Genomic DNA, 20,422 nt, shown 5'->3' on the forward strand with positions numbered 1-20,422 from the left:
AAAAATAATAATATAAAATATACAGTATACACAAAATAAGAAGACTGTATACAGTCCCCCCCACCCCCCAATATAATCAGTGGAAATAAATATGAAGTGTTGTGCTGACATTCAGCTGTCGGTTGATAGTCAGTTGCCAGTGAGTTCTTAAGTGAAGTATAAAATGTGGGTCCAGTCTGAGGCTAATAAAGTGTGGTGCTGATATATGTAACGTGAGCGATCAAGAGTTCAAAAGTCTGATTGCTTAGGGGAAGAAGCTGTCATGAAGTCGGCTGGTGTGGGTCCTGATGCTGCGATACAGTCTGCCTGATGGTAGCAGTGAGAGCAACCCATGGTTCGGGTGGCAGGAGTCTCTGATGATCCTCCTAGCTTTTTTCACACACCGCCTGGTATAGATGTCCTGGAGGGAGGGAAGCTCACCTCCGATGATGTGTCTGGCAGTTCACAACACCCTTTGTAGGGCTTTGCGTTTGAGGGCGGTGCTGTTACCGTACCAGCCGGTGATGCAGCCAGTCAGGATGCTCTCTACAGTGCAAGTGTAGAACCGTGTGAGGATGTGGTGGTTCATTCCAAACTTCCTCAGCTGTCTCAGGAAGAAGAGGCGCTGGTGAGCCTTCTTCACAACGGCCTCAGTGTGGACGGACCATTTGAGCTCATCAGTGATGTGGACACCGAGGAACTTGAAGAAGCTGACTCTCTCCACTGGTGCTCTGGTGGAGAGGTGGAGAGTGTCTCTGACTTTTGATTGCAGACTTTGGTATCTCTGCAAATCTGAGCACAGCTATTCTCACAGATCTCTTCTGAAACTCCTTAGGAAACACTTTTTTTTTCTGTGGAGAAACATCTTGTTGCTGTCTAGGAAGAACAATTGCGATATTAAAGAAATTTCATTTGAGATTTTTCTTTTTGCAATTACTCGAAAATACCTCTACTCTGATGACCATATAATGTTTTTGTTTTTTTTTCACCCAATTTGGAATGCCCAATTCCCAATGCACTTTTAAGTCCTCGTGGTCACGTAGTGACTCGCCTCAATCCGGGTGGCGGAGGACGAATCCCAGTTGCCTCCGCATCTGAGACCGCCAACCCACGCATCTTATCATGTGGCTTGTTGAGCGTGCTGCCACGGAGACATAGTGTGTGTGGAGGCTTCACGCCATCCACCACGGCATCCACGCTCAACTCACCATGCGCCCACTGAGAACGAATCACGTTATAGCGACCACGAGGAGGTTACCCCATGTGACTCTACCCTCCCTAGCAACTGGGCCAATTTGGTTGCTTAGGAGACCTGGCTGACCTGAGTCACTCAGCACACCCTGTGATTCGAACTAGCGAACTCCAGGGGTGGTAGACATATAATGTATTTTGATGTTTTATTATCAAAAAGTTTTTTCAATATTTTTATATATTTTTATTTGTGTGTGTGTGTCTAAGTTGTGTAACCGTTCGGAGACAACAAAAAAAAAAAACAATCTGAAAAATCTGAAAAAAAATACAAATGTGAAACAATTCTTAAAAAGCAATACTGGCATAAGTAGTTTGGAATTTTTTTTTATTATTATTATTTCTTTATAAAAACGAGCAGTAAAATAATTTGTTTTAAAATATTATTAATATCTTAAATATTTATATATATATTTTTTATATCAGATATTTTTACATTTTTATGAAAAGGCACATTTTGTTCATTTTGTTCGGATGAAGTAACCCTAAGAAAACTTCCTACATAGGTGTCTAAAAATACATGATATTTGTACAAAAAAATATTTTTACATTACTTTTTCTGAGTTGCAAGGAAAGTAATTTAATACATTTTACATGATGGTTACACCACTTTACATTTTTAAGTCTTATTTTTATTTTATTTTATTTTTTGTAGAAAAAGATATAAATTGTTTCCCAAAATGTATGAAGCCAGCATTAACACAAAAAATGCATTTCTACACATGTGTTTGTGTTTTTAACAAGATTTTTAAAAGATTTGACATTTTCATCATCTTGGACCAGTGTTATTATCGTTAACGAAAAATATAACAAACTAAATGAAAACATTTTCATTAACTAAAATAAAAAAAAAATAACTGAAAAGATTGTAAAAACTAAACTGCAAACTCCAAAACTAACTAAAATGAATTAATTAAAATAAGTGAATTAATGAATACATTTTAGTTTTTTATACACAGTAGGGTGAATATGGGCAAAGTGGGACACTTTTGAAATGGTTACTTTTTTGTCACTTTTAATTATGATCCAAATGCCACATAACCTGACATTATCCCTTTATAGAATGCTTAGGATGACTCCTACCTTAGTCTAAATCAAAAATTAAAAATTACTCAATACTGGGAAGAAGAACTTTTGGAGACCCTCTTTTGACCAAATCCCACATTATTTTCAGGCAGTGTTGGTAAAGTGGGACAGAAGAAAAATGATTGTATAGAAAATACCTACAAATTATTTGATATTATTATTATTATTTTTTTTAAATATATTTTCTTACTTTCACATCACAAATCATCATATGCAACATTTACAAACATTAAGTGAAGTTTTACTTTTTTATCATCTAAAAAGATTTGCCTAAAATTTTTGTCATTTTCTTTACCATTGCTTTTCCCACCAGTGGAAATGAGCTCTGCCACATTGCATGATGTAAAATCATCAATTTAAAACCTCAAAAAGTTGATTGTTTACTTTTACTTTTTACTTTTTAATTTTTAACCATTTAAAGAAATACAGTACATATGGATACAATGGAAATCAAGCTTAACTGTCCCACTTTACCCGTCTTTAACCTATATTATAAAATTTGAATTATTTACAATCTACCTTAATTAAACATGAAATGCCATGCCTCTGGTTAAATGCACTTTGACACCAATAGGGCAATTCGCGCCCTGCAATTCGTAAGTGAGGGTGATCGCATCAACAATCCAGCGAGAGAGCCTTTGTTTGGAGGTGGACATTCCTTTTGTGCATCCTCCATAACAAATAAAGAGCTGATCCAACAGCCTAAACTGACAGGTGCATTCAACATATGTATGCAATGCCCTCACCGGGCATAACATATGCATAGATTGCTCTTCATCTGAATTAAATGGTGGGGGAAAGAAGGCTTGTAAATGAACCACCTGAGCCCTGAAGGGCATTGATAAAACCTTAGGCACATAGCCTTTTCTAGGTTTAATGGTGGCTTTTGACAGATCTTGACCAAATTCCTGGCATGAGCTGTCAATCGACAGTGCCTGCATGTCACCCACCCGTTTAAATGAGGCCAATGCCAATAGGAGTGCGGTCTTTTAGGAAAGCACCCGCAGCTCAACAGATTCCAGTGGCTTGAACAGGGAGTTTGTGAGTGCCTTCAGCACCAGATTCAAGTCCCAAGTCGGCACCATAGCAGGGCGAGGGGGGTTCAAACGCCTTACTCCCCTAAATAACTTTATGACTAGATTATGTTTATCTATCAAAGAGCTAGCCTCCAGGGAGTGGTATGCTGAGATAGTCGCTTCATAAACCTTGAGTGTTGACGGGGTAAGACCAGCATCCAGCCGCTCTTGGAGGAATGTCAAAATCTCGGGTATGGGGCAATTCACCAGGTCTTTACCATGTGAAGAGCACCAATTTGCAAACACGCACCATTTAAGTGCATTGAGGCGTCTCGTAGATGGTGCTCTAGCCTGTAAAATGGTATTTATCACCGACTGAGCCAATTCTAGCTCGTCCGATGTGCTCCGTTCAGGGGCCACACCTGCAGGTTCCACAGCTCTGGCTGGGGATGCCAAATCATGTCTTGTGCTTGAGAGAGATGGTCTCTCCTCAGCGGTATTTCCCATGGAGGGCCGTCTAGTATTTCTATCATCTCCAGAAACCAGGACTGATTGGGCCATTTCATGCAATTAACAGAACAGTTTCCATGTCCTCTCGGACTTTGCTGATGATACAATGGAGGCGGCGCACCTGGGAAAACACATGCTTGCATTTCGTCGGCCATTTGTGAGCCAGGACGTCCACTCCCAGCGGGGCTTGGGACATGGAGTACCAGAAGGACAATGGGCGTTCTCCGCGGAGGTGAATAGGAGGACTTTCGCTTTGCTGAATATTTCACAAATCCTCATCACTGTCTGAGGATGAAGTCTCCATTCCCTTGGTAATACTCCCTTGCATGACAACAGATCCGCTCCGAAATTCAGACGGCCCGGGACATGTGTCGCACGCAATGAGAGGAGATGACGCCCGCTCCATTGGAGGAGGCGTTATGTCATGCTCATTAAAGCTACACTATGTAACTTTTGTCCCTCTAGCAGTTAAAAAATAAAACTGCATGCGTCTTGTGGAAGGACATTATTTTGGTCATGCTTCGGCTCTCCTCCTCTGTGTGGATGAATGTGGTTTGAGGCACCGATGTACACTGAATACAGGACATCTTATCAGAGCGAATTAATGAATAAATAACGAAAGAAAGGTAAAGACGGATATCCGAAAACATGTCATCTGAGCAAGTAAGTGCCATATCTTATGCTGTTGTTTTGACTTATTGGAAACATTGATGTTTTTAAATAAATGACATTATAAAAGTTAGGCAACGTTTTTTAACATTAGACACAATGATTGCTAGTCTGATAAGGTCAAACGTTGTAAAGTTTTTATAACTGCAGGATATTCTGGCCAAATAGACCAAGGTAGTAATAATTTATAGATTGTTATTGTTACCAACCAGTGGTCAACATCATTTCAAGACTCACAAATCCTTGGCAAGCCTAGGACTAAAGGATTTATTTATATAAATTATTGCCTTTATAAAGAAAAATACACACGTGTGCTAGCAAGTGAAATGTTCTGCACTGATTACAGTATAATTATTGTATTTCACCACACACACACACACACACACACACACACACACAGACGTGTGTGTGTGTGATTACACAACTATACATAAACCATATCAATCAAATATCTTACCAGCTGAGCAAGAAAAAAGCCATCTCTGGTTTGCTTTTAAATCCTTACAAATCTCGGAGTTGTCACCACCTCTGAAAAGCCAAGCTGATGTTGATTCGGGTTTTATTATGGACTCTGTCACTTTGCTCTGTTTAAGGTTTCTTTGTTTTTACAAAGTGATTCCCTGGAGGTTTTGAATGATCCATGGTCAATTTTTCTCATTCGTTGTGACAACAAACTTTCAGCTTTAGCTACTCCCACACGCGCGCTACAGTAGCCGGATCTTATTTTCTCTGTGTATGGATATGACGTCAACACGCACAGGCGAATGACGTATGTATGCAATTTCCCGAGAAATCCGTCCCGACAGCTCTAAAATATTTATAATATAATATAATTATTATAGGTTTATCAAAGTGTATTTGGGTAAAGACATAGTTTGGAAGATGGATTTTTGTTGCACTCTCTTATTAATAACATTTTATTTTTTAACAAAAAAAAGTTACATAGTGTAGCTTTTATTGTGGCAATCAGAGTCCACCCTGGCAATTTATGTATGCCACTATTGTTGTTGTCCGAACGAATCAGAACGTGGTGATTCACAATGTCGGAATGAAAGGCTCTCAAAGCTAGAAAGACAGCCAGTAGTTCTAGGCGGTTGATGTGCCACGTTCATTTCGCACCTGCCCAGGTGCCAAAAGTCAGGCGTCCATCGCATACCATGCCCCAACCGGTGTTGGATGCATCTGTGGTCACCACTTTTCTTCTGAAAATTTGACCCTGCATAACACCCTGTTGGTAGAAGGCCGGCGCTGTCCATGGTGCTAGAGCAGCCAGACAGCAGCGAGTCACCGCGATGCGCATGTGCCCGAGGCTCCAGGTGCAATGTGGAACATGCCGCTTGAGCCAGTACTGGAGAGGTCTCATGTGTAACAGACCTAACGGTATAACGGCAGATGCTGCTGCACTAAAACCCAGCATTCTCTGAAATTACTTCAGTGGCAATGTTTTCCCCAGTTTGAACTGAGACAGACACCGAAGAATGGTCTGTATGCGCTCGTTCGTGAGGTGCGCACGCACCGTTTATTTTCAATGGGGCGAGCACTGCACTGATAATTATGTATACGTGCGGCGAGACAGAGACAGACCGAAAGGAAGGACTTTGAATTGATACGCAGTTTCCTCGAACGCGAATCTCAAAAAACGCCTGTGATGTGGCGCAATTGGTACATGAAAGTACACGTCCTTCAGATCTACTGATGCAATCCAGTCCTGAGGACGGATGTGCGATAAGACCTGTTTCTGAGTTATTATTTTGAATGGCTGTTTTGTGAGCGTGCAATTCAAGCATCTCAGATCTAGAATGGACCAAAGCACTCTGCCTTTCTTCGGAATGAAAAAATAACGGCTGTAAACCCCGCTGTGTGTGTCGCAGTCTGGGACAGTCTCTATCGTGTTTTTTGTGAGGAGACAATGAATCTCTGTGCAAACTGAATCGTATAACCGTGCTCAATCGTTTTTAAAACCCAGTCTGACACACCCCTGAGGGCTTATTGATTCGATAGGAGATATAGGAGATAGAGCATCGCTCACTATAGGGAAGCGGTTGAGCATAGTGTGTGGGGTGTATGATACATGAAGAGGAAATGGCCCTTTTTCTGAGATTGTGTGAGTGTCCCGTGTTTGTACAATGGGCACTTTTTTCTCTTTTGTGAGAACAACCGCTATTTGAGTAATACACACAGAAGCAACATTTTGAACAATGTCCCGTTCCTTATGAACAGTATTGGGGAAGAGAGGAGAAACACTGTGTGCCTCGAATCGAGCCATCTTCGGCTCTGGGCCTTGAATAACGGCGAGCTCTGGGCTCCTCTTCACGGGGCTGGGCATGTCAGGAACATTTCTGCTGCCCGGCTGGGGTTTATTCGTCTGCGCGTTTTTCACAGTTAGACAGGGTGTGCTTACGCTTAGGCCACCATTTGCGTGGCTTCACAGATGGCTCAGTAGTAGCTTCCAGCTGCGCTGGGGCAGCGAGAAATGGATTCTTTGCCAGGCGCTGACCGGAATTAGATCGGGAGCGTGCCAGGAAAGGGAAAGTACTACTTCTCTTTAGCAGAAAATGTTCCATCGCTTGAGACTGCTTATGCGCCGCGATGAAGCACTATAAAAAGCCTTCCAAGACATTGCCAAAGGGACCATCGGGCAACACCGGGGTGTCGAGGAGGGCGGCTTTCTCTGTGTCACGCATCTCTTGTGAGAGTTAGCCAAATATGTTGGTCCAGAACCACCAGGCTGCTCATCGCTTTGCCGATGGCCTGATCGGAAGCTTTCGTGGCTCGCAGCGCCAGATCTGTAGCAGTGCAGAGCTCTTTCAAAAGCTTTGGATCAGGGCCTTGCTCATCCATTTGTTTGAGGAGCTTACCTTGAAAAACCTGGAGCACTGACATGCTGTGGAGTGCTGAACTAGCTTGGCACGCTGCTATATAAGCTCTTCCAGCCAGTGTGGACGTCAGTCGACACAGCTTGAAGGGGTGCGCAGGACGGGATTTCCATTCCACGGCGGTTTTATGGCAGAGATGAGCTGAGACCGCCTGTTCCACCGGGGGAAGCTTTGAGTAGCCTTTTTCCTCTGCGTGGTCCACTTTAGTGAGGACGGCAGCATCCCCGACCTGAGTGTGTGAAAAGTAGGGTGCAGGCCTGTTGATGATGGACAGTTTGCAAAAACAATTCATCCAGGTGAGACTTTTCTGGCTCTTCTGGAGGGGACCACTTAAGACCGAGCTCTTCAACCACCCTTGTGAGGATGCGAAGAAGCTCCTTGTCCATGGTGTGTGCACATTCTTCACCCTTGCTGGGGGAAAGAGCTTCAACATCCTCCATGAACCACTTGTTTGAAGCTGCGAGTGACACAGCATCAACCCCATTGTCAGAGTCAGCAAACGTAATGAGGCTGTGCACTCCAATAGAGGGCCAGAGCTCATCACGCACATATTGCACAAGCGAGGACGTTAGATCAAAGTTCGGGAGGCTCGCAGGGCTTGCACGGCATGAGATCCTCCTCTAATTTTTCCAGCTCAACCTCACTGCCGTGCCTCCTCATGTGGTCCCTCGAGACTTAACACAGAAGAGGCGGGTGGGAGGGCACGAGAGGCCGGATCGTCCCTCAGAACGAGGTCGATCCTAGAGCGCAATGTCCGGAGATTCTGGTCTGTCTGTCTCTATGAGAGCTGCTTGTGCGTGGATGCAGTCCAGGCAGTGAACACAGCTCTCGTGCTCATCAGGCGGTGGGATGTGTCATTCGCTTAGGAAACACTTATGGAACGACATCTTTAAAAAGACGTGTATCACGCAAGCGGCTTTTTAGTTAATATTTTGTATTATATAAAAAGGATACAGTAATTCCAGCCGGAGTGCTGTGGGAAGCAGGTAGGAGTTTTGCTGAAGCACTGCGTTGATCAACGACGAGCGTCTGAAGTGAAGAACCCGTTCACAGAGAGCGTCTTTGACGGTGATGTGGGGAACCCTTCACTGGAACACACAGAGGAGCGGAAAGCCTCTCGGTGCAGGCACTGATCACAGGTGACGAGTCGTCCTGTTTGTGTCTTGCTGAGAAGTTCCGTCCGCTGTAAGTGTATATCGATGGTGAAGCAGAAAGTGTTCCAAGATGAACACAACGTTTGCAGTCTTGAAGGAAGAAAATTCAGAAGAAATGGTGGCTGAGTGCCCACTTATATAGTGCGCACCTAAAAGGGCGGTTTCAGACACCATTGCCAATCAGAAGATTGGCGTGACTGTATAAGGGTTTCAACAAGATCGTGTAAGGACACTTTCCCCATAGTGGTTACAACAATGTCAAGTGAACTGAATTTGAAAGGGAACTATAATAACCCTGTCTCCAAAAAAGGTTGGGATGACTTTATTTGACAATACTCATTAATAAGCCTCAGACGGCATAACAACGGAACATACACAGTCCATTCACAGTCTCATGCATATTGCACACAAAACTGTAAACACTTTCTCGATCTAGTAAGCTCTAATTTGATTGGTTGGATTCACATAACTTGTGAGAGTAAGGGCAAAATCAGTACTTACTATTTTTGGATGGACAGAAATTCTAATATTAACATAAAAACACAGTGTTTTCCCTACACTATTCACAGAGACTGCCACACTATTATTTTGATAATTTTTTTGTTAAAATGAACTAAGATAGGTCACTTTACATGTTATACAGGGAGTCTCTACTTGTCTAAGTGGGCGGTTCTAGGCCAGAATAAGCTGCAATGTGGACCAGCCATCGTGCTGATAGTCAAAAGTCAAATTAAGCGAGAATACTATTTCACTTTAGCAATACGGATCAGACCCCCTCTTTGTGGTCTCTAATGTCCTTCTGCGCGACTCTGACCCTGGATAAGGTGTTTCTCATTATTGCAAATCTAGCCTGTTCATTAGTGCAGCCTGTAATAAATTATCCAGCGGTTAGGCTGCCACACAATGACTGCGGCCCATAATTCTAACTCACACTACAGAACTCCTGTGTCCCCTGTGATGCCTGATACTCAAATACTTCCCTGTTTTCATGCAAAGAGAGTCATGAAACCAGCACTTATGTAGGAGCTTCATTAAAATTAAATGGACACTCAAAACAGTGCTCTAATAGTGAGAAAAATTTTCTCTCAAACAGATTAGGTTTTTAAAGGGTTAGTTCACTCAATAATGACAATTCTCATCATTTACTCACCCTTATGAAATTCCAGGTGTGTATGACTTTCATTCTTTAACAGAACACAGTTGAAGTAAAAATAGTATATATCTTAGTGGGGCCTGGGTAGCTCAGTGGTAAAAGACGCTGGCTACCACCCCTGGAGTTCGCTAGTTCGCTAGTTCAAATCCCAGGGCGTGATGAGTGACTCCAACCAGGTCTCCTAAGCAACCAAATTGGCCTGGTTGCTAGGGAGGGTAGAGTCACATGGGGTAACCTCCTCGTGGTCGCTATAATGTGGCTCATTCTCGGTGCGGCGCATGGTGAGTTGAGCGTGGATGCCACGGTGGATGGCGTAAAGCCTCCACACGTGCTATGTCTCTGTGGCAATGAGCTCAACAAGCTATGTGATAAGATGAGTGGGTTGGCGGTGACGTAGAGGCAGCTGGGATTCACTATGTGACCACGAGGACTTAAAAGCATTCCAAATTGGGTGAAAAAGGGGAAAAATAAAAAAAGTGGATGGTGATCCAACATTTGAAGCTCCAAAAAGAACAGGCATTTAGCATAAACATCATCCATACAACTCCAGCGGTTAAATCAATGTCTTCTAATGTGACACAATTGCTTTTGGTGCGAAAAAGATCAATATTTAAGTCCTTTTTAATTCTAAATCATCGCTTTAGGTCAGCAGCTGTATGCGCCTGTGACGTTATCACGTTGGCACATGAGACATGCAATAACTGACACACGTGCTACACACCCGGAAAAGAGCAGCGCTGTTTACAAATGAGTAGAAGGAACGCTGTACAGAAGCTTTGTTGGTTTGGGTTTAGATCTGTATTTGTATCTGCGAGAGAAGAAAGTGAAATTATGTCCGTAACATGCCAACGCAATTACATCGGACGAGAGACCACGTGAACTCAGCCCTCTCGTGAAGCTTACCGGAAGTGATGGTTTATAGTTAAAAAGTACTTAAATATTCATATTTTTCACACCAAAAGCTATTGTTTCACTTTATAAGACATTCATTTTACTGCTGGAGTCATATGGATGACTATTATGATGACTGTCTGCTCTTTTTGGAGCTTCAAATGTTGGATCACCATCCACTTGCATTTTAAAGACCTACTGAGCAAAGATATTTCTCTATTTTTCTTCAAATGTGTTCTGCTGAAGAAAGAAAGTCATACACACCTTGGATAACATGAGGGTGAGTAAATGAGAGAATTTTAATTTTTGTGTGAATTATCCCTTTAAGGTTAATGCTCTATCAAGTTTTAAATCAATAAAACCAACCTCCTTACCCTTAACCTGAAACCTAAACAATGGCAAAAAAAAAAAAAAAAAAAAAAAGTGAGATAAAAACTAAATTGCTGAAGCAGCCACATCATTTTGTGGTGCTTTTATGACACTTTCGGCCCCTGTCATTTGCATTGCAAGTGCAACACTCGATGAGTTAAGCTACCGCACAATCTGAATGCAATTGAGCAAGCTTCTAAATGTAGTTGGTTATGTAAATGCAATTGTTAAAATGAGTCATGTGCTACATAAAAGTGCTTTAATGCCATAAAATAGCATTGTGTGAAAAACAAAGCAAAAAGTAGGTGTTTATGATGATCTGATAATCTGATATTTGTGTGAAAGTGAATGAAAATAATTGTTTTTGTAGTGCCTCTAGTGTTCGTAGCGATGCGTACAATGATGAGCCACGTAAAAATCCTTTTGAAAAAAAAATTGTGGTAAAACAATGTGATTCTATGAGACCACTTTTCAGGGAAATCATATTAATAAGCTGTGATAGGAGGAAGTATTTTAACATTTTATTACACCCACTCGCTTAAAATTATTAAAAAAGTAAAAACTCAAATATTGAGCAAATATTGAGCTATCTTCCAAAAATAGGAACATTTTAGAAGTGATTAAATGGCATTATAGTTTTCACCAGACAGTATAAATGAAAAAGGTTGGGTGCCTGCACTAACCCTAATCAATCATTCCAGCAGGAAAATGTACAATATTAAAGACATGACTAAATGGCATGTCATAAATTAAAGAGATCACATAAACTCATTTATGATTCGACAGGGGTTCCACAAAACTCCATCAAACTCTGTTTGGTGACACTTTACTAAAGAGCACATGGTGAAAATACACCAATGGTCAAAAGATTGGACATACCCTCTCATTCTTTATATTTCACAATTTAGAATCATAGAAAAGTTAACTGCAACATGGTCTCATAGAATTGCGTTACTATACATACAAGAGCTTTGCACTTGTGATGCAAAGGACAGGGGTGCGCATCCTGAAGACCACGCGAGTCGACACATGAGCCCAAAGTGTCATAGAAGCACCTCAAAGAAAATCCTCATCTGTTTGGGAGAACATCTAACTCGCTTTTAGTGCCGCACAGTGGACATTTCACCTTGAAACTGCCGTGATATGTGCAATGAACCATGTAACAACATTTTGCAAAAATGCCACAACAGTTACATAATTTTCATGAGATCAGACTGTAAATATGAAAAAACAAATGGAAGCATGGGAATTATATAGTGACCAAAACATCTTCAACAAATCAAAATCTTATTTTGGCTTCTTCAAAGTCGCCACCCTTCGTCTACATTCCAGCTCTACAGCAACTTCATGATGTACATCCTGAGATGCTTTTTAAACCTTATTAAAGGAGTTCTTATTTACGCCTGTTTACTGCTTTTCCTTCACTATCTAGTCCAGGTCACCCATTAAACACATATGCAGGCACAATTATTATTTGACTAAAATACTAATACTAACATTTATACATAAATCTTTAGATCAAAAGGTTAATAATATTATGAGAAACATAAATTCACTCCAGTGTCTACAAACATTCGACTGGTAGTGTGTACACCATAAAAAAAAAGAGAACACACAAATGACTCAGCAATGCTATTTTGTCTTTGAACATGACATAACAAACAACCTGAGAGAAAGCAATTCCACATGACCACGCCAAAACCACACCAAAAGACAAATGCATTAGATAATACTGATCCCTGGATTACGCTTATATTAGCAGGGAGTAGCCTGCAAATGACTCAAATGCAATATTACCTGGCCAACACACAAGCTGGTGTCCTGAAAATATATGCTACCTATCAGGATGTGCTACCAATGCTATATTCACATAGTTTTAGGGTTGGGGTTAGGGGTGGGGTTAGGGTTAGGGCTTAGTACAGTCTCACACCATATCACACTATCTGATGCTGGTAGCACATCCTGATAGGTATTATCTGCCTGACAAGATGTGCTACCAAGGTTTTTAACATATTTCATGCTGTTGTAGTTAGGGTTGCAAAATTCCAGGAATTTTCAAAGTTGGAAACTTTCCATGGGAATTAACAGGAATATATGGGAATAAACTGGAAATTTGCAAAATTGCAAGTTAGCCTATAACAGGGAACTTAAATGTAGTTAAAAACAAAACAAAACAAAAAAAGAAAAACATCTTGCATCATAACCTTAGTTAAAACAACCAGATTTAATGCAAATTCATTTTAATTTCTACCCTGCGCATTTCTCAATCACATGCACACTACTTACTGCAGGCTACTTACTACAGCAGAACTATTGAAGCCACACTACTGCATTTGAGCCCAAGGACTACATACAGTCAAGTAAGTTTTGATGATATTACTAGGGTAAATATATTTGATCTATGGTATTAAAGTTTAACTAGCATATAACAAATCAAAATGTGTTTATACAGTAGCTAGCTTGCCAGTAAATCAGATATGCTAAATGTAAGCTAGCTAACACTATTTCATTGACAATTTAAGAGGCTAGCTATCATGGTGCTAGCTAGCTCAACTGTGATGCTGCTTCTTCAGTGCCTTCAGCTAGCCAGTTTTCTGTTATCATACAAGAACGTAGGTTATAGTTTGATTTAGCATGCTGATTGAGGAGTGTTCATCTATTCATCTAGCCTACAGTGCATCCGGAAAGTATTCACAGTGCTTCACTTTTTCCACATTTTTTTATGTTACAGCCTTATTCCAAAATGGATTAAATTCATTATTTTCCTCAAAATTCTACAAACAATACCCCATAATGACAACGTGAAAGAAGTTTGTTTGAAATCTTTGCAAATTTATTAAAAGTAAAAAACGAAAAAAATCACATGTACATAAGTATTCACAGCCTTTGCCATGACACTCAAAATTGAGCTCAGGTGCATCCTGTTTCCACTGATCATCCTTGAGATGTTTCTACAACTTGATTGGACTCCACCTGTGGTAAATTCAGTTGATTGGACACGATTTGGAAAGGCACACACCTGTCTATATAAGGTCCCACAGTTAACAGTGCATGTCAGAGCACAAACCAAGCCATGAAGTCCAAGGAATTGTCTGTAGACCTCCGAGACAGGATTGTATTGAGGCACAGATCTGGGGAAGGGTACAGAAACATTTCTGCAGCATTGAAGGTCCCAATGAGCACAGTGGCCTCCATCATCCGTAAATGGAAGAAGTTTGGAACCACCAGGACTCTTCCTAGAGCTGACCGCCTGGCCAAACTGAGCGATCGGGGGAGAAGGGAGGTGACCAAGAACCCGATGGTCACTCTGACAGAGCTCCAGCATTTCTCTGTGGAGAGAGGAGAACCTTCCAGAAGAACAACCATCTCTGCAGCACTCCACCAATCAGGTCTGTATGGTAGAGTGGCCAGACGGAAGACACTCCTCAGTAAAAGGCACATGACAGCCCGCCTGGAGTTTGCCAAAAGGCACCTGAAGGACTCTCAGACCATGAGAAACAAAGATTGAACTCTTTGGCCTGGAGGAAACCAGGCACTGCTCATCACCTGGCCAATACCATCCCTACAGTGAAGCATGGTGGTGGCAGCATCATGCTGTGGGGATGTTTTTCAGCGGCAGGACTGGGAGACTTGTCAGGATCGAGGGAAAGATGAATGCAGCAATGTACAGAGACATCCTTGATGAAAACCTGCTCCAGAGCACTCTGGACCTCAGACTGGGGCGAAGGTTCATCTTCCAACAGGACAACGACCCTAAGCACACAGCCAAGATAACAAAGGAGTGGCTACAGAACAACTCTGTGAATGTCCTTGAGTGGCCCAGCCAGAGCCCAGACTTGAACCCGATTGAACATCTCTGGAGAGATCTGAATATGGCTGTGCACTGACGCTCCCCATCCAACCTGATGGAGCTTGAGAGGTCCTGCAAAGAAGAATGGGAGAAACTGCCCAAAAATAGGTGCGCCAAGCTTGTAGCATCATACTCAAAAAGACTTGAGGCTGTAATTGGTGCCAAAGGTGCTTCAACAAAGTATTGAGCAAAGGCTGTGAATACTTTATATACATGTGATTTTTTTTTTTTTTTCGTTTTTTTTTTTTTTTATATACATTTTCAAAGATTTCAAACAAACTTCTTTCATGTTGTCATTATGGGGTATTGTTTGTAGAATTTTGAGGAAAGTAATTAATCCATTTTGGAATAAGGCTGTAACATAACAAAATGTGGAAAAAGTGAAGCGCTGTGAATACTTTCTGGATGCACTGTATTTCTATTCATTTGTCCAGCATCAATTGTAAAATATTTTTACCATTCCAATTGTTTAGCTAACTATTTATATATATGTGCATGGCATTGCATTAGTGTTTTTTACAAGCTTTTTTCTAATCTTATTCTACAGAACAATGCTACGTGCGCCATCTGATGTGCGGATACATTTCACCTCAGCCAATGTAGAAGGAAAGGCTGTGTACATTTGCAAATACTGTGCAAAGACCTATGATAAGAATGCCACAAAGATGCAGCAGCTTATAGCCAAGTGCCCAAAGTTTTTTCCAATGTTTCAAAAATTCCCCAGTTTAACTTCCCATGGAAAGTTTCTGGAAAGTTTCCGGAAATCTTCCACCCCTTTGCAATCCTAGTTGTAGTACATTCCGACAGGTTCTCCTGTGCCTCTCGGCATTTGCTACCCATGTTTTAACTTTACATACAGTTGAAGTCTACATACACTTAGGTTGAAATCATTAAAACCCTTTTTTTTTTTTTAACCACTCCACAGATTTTATATTAGCAAACTATAGTTTTGGCATGTCGTTTAGGACATCTACTTTGTGCATGATATGAGTAATTTTTCCAACAACTGTTTCCAATAATTGTTTAGATTTTTTCACTTTTAATTGACTATATCACAATTCCAGTGGGTCAGATGTTCACATACTCTAAGTTAACTGTGCCTTTAAGCAGCTTGGAAAATTCCAGAAAATTATGATATCAAACCTTTATGCAATTAGCCAATTAGCTTCTGATAGGTTAATTGGCTAATTGGAGTCAATTGGAGGTATATCTGTGGATGTATTTTAAGGCCTACCTTCAAACTCATTGTCTCTTTGCTTGACATCATGGGAAAATCAAAAGAAATCAGCCAAGACCTCCACAAGTCTGGTTCATCCTTGGGAGCAATTTCCAAATGCCTTAAGGTACCACGTTCATCTGTACAAACAATAGTATGCAAGTATAAACCATGGGACCACACAGCCATCATACCACTCAGGAAGGAGACCCATTCTGTCTCCTAGAGATGAACGTAGTTTGGCGTGAAAAGTGCAACTCAATCCCAGAACAACAGCAAAGGACCTTGTGAAGATGCTGGAGGAAATAGGTAGACAAGTATCTATATCCACAGTAAAACGAGTCCAATAGTGACAAAACCTGAAAGGCTGCTCAGCAAGAAAGAAGCCACTGTTCCAAACCACCATAAAAATGCCAGACTATAGTTTGCAAGTGCACATGGGGACAAAGATCTTACTTTTTGGAGAAATGTCCTCTGGTCTGATAAAACAAAAAATTTACTGTTTGGCCATAATGACCATAGTTATGTTTGGAGGAACATAAAGGGTGAGGCTTGCAAGCCGAAGGACACAATCCCAACCGTGAAGCATGAGGGTGGCAGCATCATGTTGTGGGGGTGCTTTGCTGCATGAAGGACTGGTGCACTTCACAAAATAGATGGCCTCATGAGGAAAGAAAATTATGTGGATATATTGAAGCAACATCTCAAGACATCAACCAGGAAGTTAAATCTTGGTCACAAATGGGTCTTCCAAATGGACAATGGCCACAAGCATACCTCCAAAGTTGTGGCAAAATGGCTTAAGGACAACAAAGTCAAGGTATTGGAGTGGCCATCACAAAGCCCTGACCTCAGTCCGATAGAAAATTTGTGGGCAGAACTGAAAAAGCGTGTGCAAGCAAGGAGGCCTACAAACCTGACTCAGTTACACCAGTTCTGTCTGGAGGAATGGGCCAAAATTCCAGCAACTTATTGTGAGAAGCTTGTGGAAGGCTATCCAAATCATTTGACCCAAGTTAAACAATTTGAAGGCAATGCTACCAAATACTAATAAAGTGTATGTAAACTTCTGACCCACTGGGAATGAGATGAAAGAAAGAAATAAAAGCTGAAATAAATCATTCTCTCTACTATTATTCTTAAAATAGAGTAGTGATCCTAAATGACCTAAGACAGGGAATGTTTTCTACGATTAAATGTCAGGAATTGTGAAAAACTGAGTTTAAATGTATTTGACTAAGGTGTATGTAAACTTCTGACTTCAACTGTATCACTGTTCAGATCACAAATGACCATAATGATTTTAATCATGTAAATCATTTTGCATATTGATAGATTATGAAATTCATAGCAATATTAAAGGAATGTTCTGGGTTCAATATGTAATAAATTAAGCTCAATTAACAACATTTGTGGTATAATGTTGATTACCACAAAAAACAATTTCAACTCGCTCACGATTACAGTGAGGCATTTGCTGTACAATAAGTTAATGTTAAAGTTAATGGGGCCAATGCATAAACATTAAAATAGACACTGTTTCAAAAGTATAGCCACAAGATATAAACATTATACATGTTAACATGATATTAGTGCAAAAAAATAAAAAATAAAAAAAATAATAATAATAATTAAAAAATAATAATAAATAAATAATTTTGCTTATCCAAAATTACAACTTTGTTGCCATGACATAGCACAGTTAAGCCTATAAATGATTATATTGCACTAAAGTAATTTAGAATAGAGATTTTATCATATTAAAATCACGTAAACACTTATAATGTTTATGTTTTACGGCTATACTTTTGAAACTGTGTGTATTTTAATGTTTACGCATTGGCCCCATTCACTTCCATTGTAAATGCCTTACTCTGTGACTTGCTTTTTTTTTCTTTTCTTTTTTTTCATAAATGGGGGACAAGTCGAAATTAATTTTGGGGTAATCAACATTATGCCACAAATGGTGTTAATTAGGCTTAACTTGTATTGAACCTGGAACATTCCTTTAATACATTTCAGTGTTTTATTTTAAGGCCGTTTTGTTTACTTTCGTACAATAAACTATTCTGGTACTGTGTTGGGTCGCCAATTGAAGTCTAGTGCTAAATCTGGGTTTGAAGCAAAACTAGTTGAGAACCACTGATGTAAATCAAACTTGACTAGCAAAATCTACTTTTAAGTATTAAAGAAGACAGTTGGTATGTAGAAACTCCACTGCTGTTGAGCGATGCTCAAAATATAGACAGTTTAGAGGTGATTAAATGGTATTATAGTTTTAACCAGACATTCAAAAATAAAAAATGGAATGGTGCTTGTACTTGCATTTCTTAAAAGAGTGTAATAATCTCCACAAATTCTGATCAAATCTTTTTAAAAGATACTTGCAAAAGGTGTGGGCAATGGTGTGGTGTTGATTTTTTCCTGCTTTAAAGAACTTTGAGCAAAAACAAATTAGTGCATCTGGACTAATGAAGTGAAGAGGTAGGCATATATGGTACTTTATAGTCTATGGTTAAATTTGCATTAAATAAATAAATAAATACATTCTGATAGTAGTTGAGACTTTAACACCCAGATATGAGATCTTACAAATCACAAATGACCACAATGAGACCCTTAAGTAGAGTAAGGAGTCCCGGCTGCTCCTTTCTAACTCTATCCAGGTTTCATCCCCTTTACAGACAGGAAAACATATCTTTGACAAGTACAATGATTGTCAGTCCCATTATCAATCATAACTTTAGCCAGAAGATCTAAATCTTATTTAATAAGCCAGGGGATACATTTAATTGGCAATTGTGCTATATTTCTCAACTTGTATGTTTAAGATTGAGAAGTTGTTTTCCTACATTAGAAACCATCGCTCAACTGATCCAAGAACAGTTTATAATTATTTGATTACGTTTTATGTAAAACTCAAAATCTCCTGAGGAAATATTCTTACTATAAGATGCAATTTAAATAGTCCTCACAGCTAAAATCAATAGAAAACGTGAACCTAAATGGCTTAATCTTTAATGTAAATGTAAAGACACATCTGACATATTATATTTTAGTAAACTGTTAATCGTGTTTGTTTTTCTAATTTTTCAATTAAAATAAATAAATAATATTTTTCTTCTGTTTCATGGGCTTTTGTGACTTTGCAACAGTTAAAAAATAAAATAAATAAATAAATTAAAAAAATCCAATCTTAGATTATTTTAATCAAACGAAATAATATAGGCCTATCATCAAAAATTGAAAAGTTGTTTGTAATTTATCTAATAATGAGCACGTTTAAGTGGCTTTAATAATCAAAATTTCTGTCACAAAGTTACTCATAGAAATAACAGTTCTATAAAGAAAAGAAAATGTATTAAAATGTATTACATGCATAATCAGGAAATATTAAATAAACCCACCTTTTCTGTCCTGACCGACCTCTCCTGTCATGGACTTAAGTGAAATAAATTAAGAAAAAACTGAGTGAAAATAATCCACAGACAATGAAAATGTATTCCTTAACGTGTCTCTTCTCGACTTCTCCCTTAAGTGATGATACATAATTCTGAATATCCACTTTTATTTGCACATGTGTCCGGAGTGGCCAGAAACTGGCTTTTCTCGACTGACCCAGATGCGTCGCAAACGCAAATCAGACGCGTTCAGATGCGGGACGTTTTGGGTCCAGTAATTCCTCAGGAGAACTTCTCCACTGTGAACGCAGCAGCCTGTGTGTGTGCTAAAATCAAGTCCCATAAACACATGAGAGTTTTCAACCCCTGAGGTGTCGAATTCCAGCCACATGATACACAACAAGCGAGCGACTCGACGAACTAAAACGCTCTCTTCAAGTAAGCGCGTCGCACTTCGCTGATTGTAATGAGTGCGCTCTGATAGGTCCAACATCAGGATTCCATCGTTTCAATGCACGCGACGTTCATTATAATGGGAGCCTTTGGGAGCGTCGCGTCACCAGCTGATGGGGTGTAAATAATGGTGCCTCCATTATCACAAGTGAAAAAACATATGAGCTTTTACTGAGCAAGTTATATGCAGTAAATTCTGGAACAAGGATTTTGACTGTTCTGTTGTATTCTATTATGTACTCTTCAAATGTTCTTAATTGGTTCTCAGCAAAAAAAAAACTTCTTATCAAGAATCGTTTTCACCATATACTGTAGGTTCATGAGCTGTCTAGAACTACAGAAAAATACGTTCTTCGAGGAGCTTAAAGAAGTTTTCCATTGACTTTAGTCTGTAAAACCCTGTGTGGTTTTAACTGGAATCTTTATTTTTTAAGAATTATACCCAAGAACCATTTTATTTGAAAAGGTAAAAATGTTCTTAATGTTAAATTATATTAGTTTAAAAAAAAAAAACTTTATTTTTTGGATTTTATTCTGTCCTGCCATTTCAA

The 20,422-nt window shown here is 39.8% G+C and overlaps 1 protein-coding gene across 1 annotated transcript in view; it reads right to left on the bottom strand.

The window, feature by feature from the left end:
• The window catches only part of LOC127448691 (neurturin-like), a 65,585-nt gene extending 45,751 nt beyond the window's left edge, over positions 1 to 19,834 (bottom strand). Inside the window, exon 1 of the mRNA XM_051711419.1 lies at positions 19,425 to 19,834. Coding sequence (XP_051567379.1) covers positions 19,425 to 19,455 — 31 coding nt within the window. The 5' untranslated portion in view covers positions 19,456 to 19,834. The remainder of the gene's footprint in view (positions 1 to 19,424) is intronic.
• Between the last annotated feature and the right edge of the window lie 588 nt (positions 19,835 to 20,422).

Source organism: Myxocyprinus asiaticus, chromosome 12 (genome assembly GCF_019703515.2).
Source record: "Myxocyprinus asiaticus isolate MX2 ecotype Aquarium Trade chromosome 12, UBuf_Myxa_2, whole genome shotgun sequence".
NCBI lineage: Eukaryota > Metazoa > Chordata > Actinopteri > Cypriniformes > Catostomidae > Myxocyprinus > Myxocyprinus asiaticus.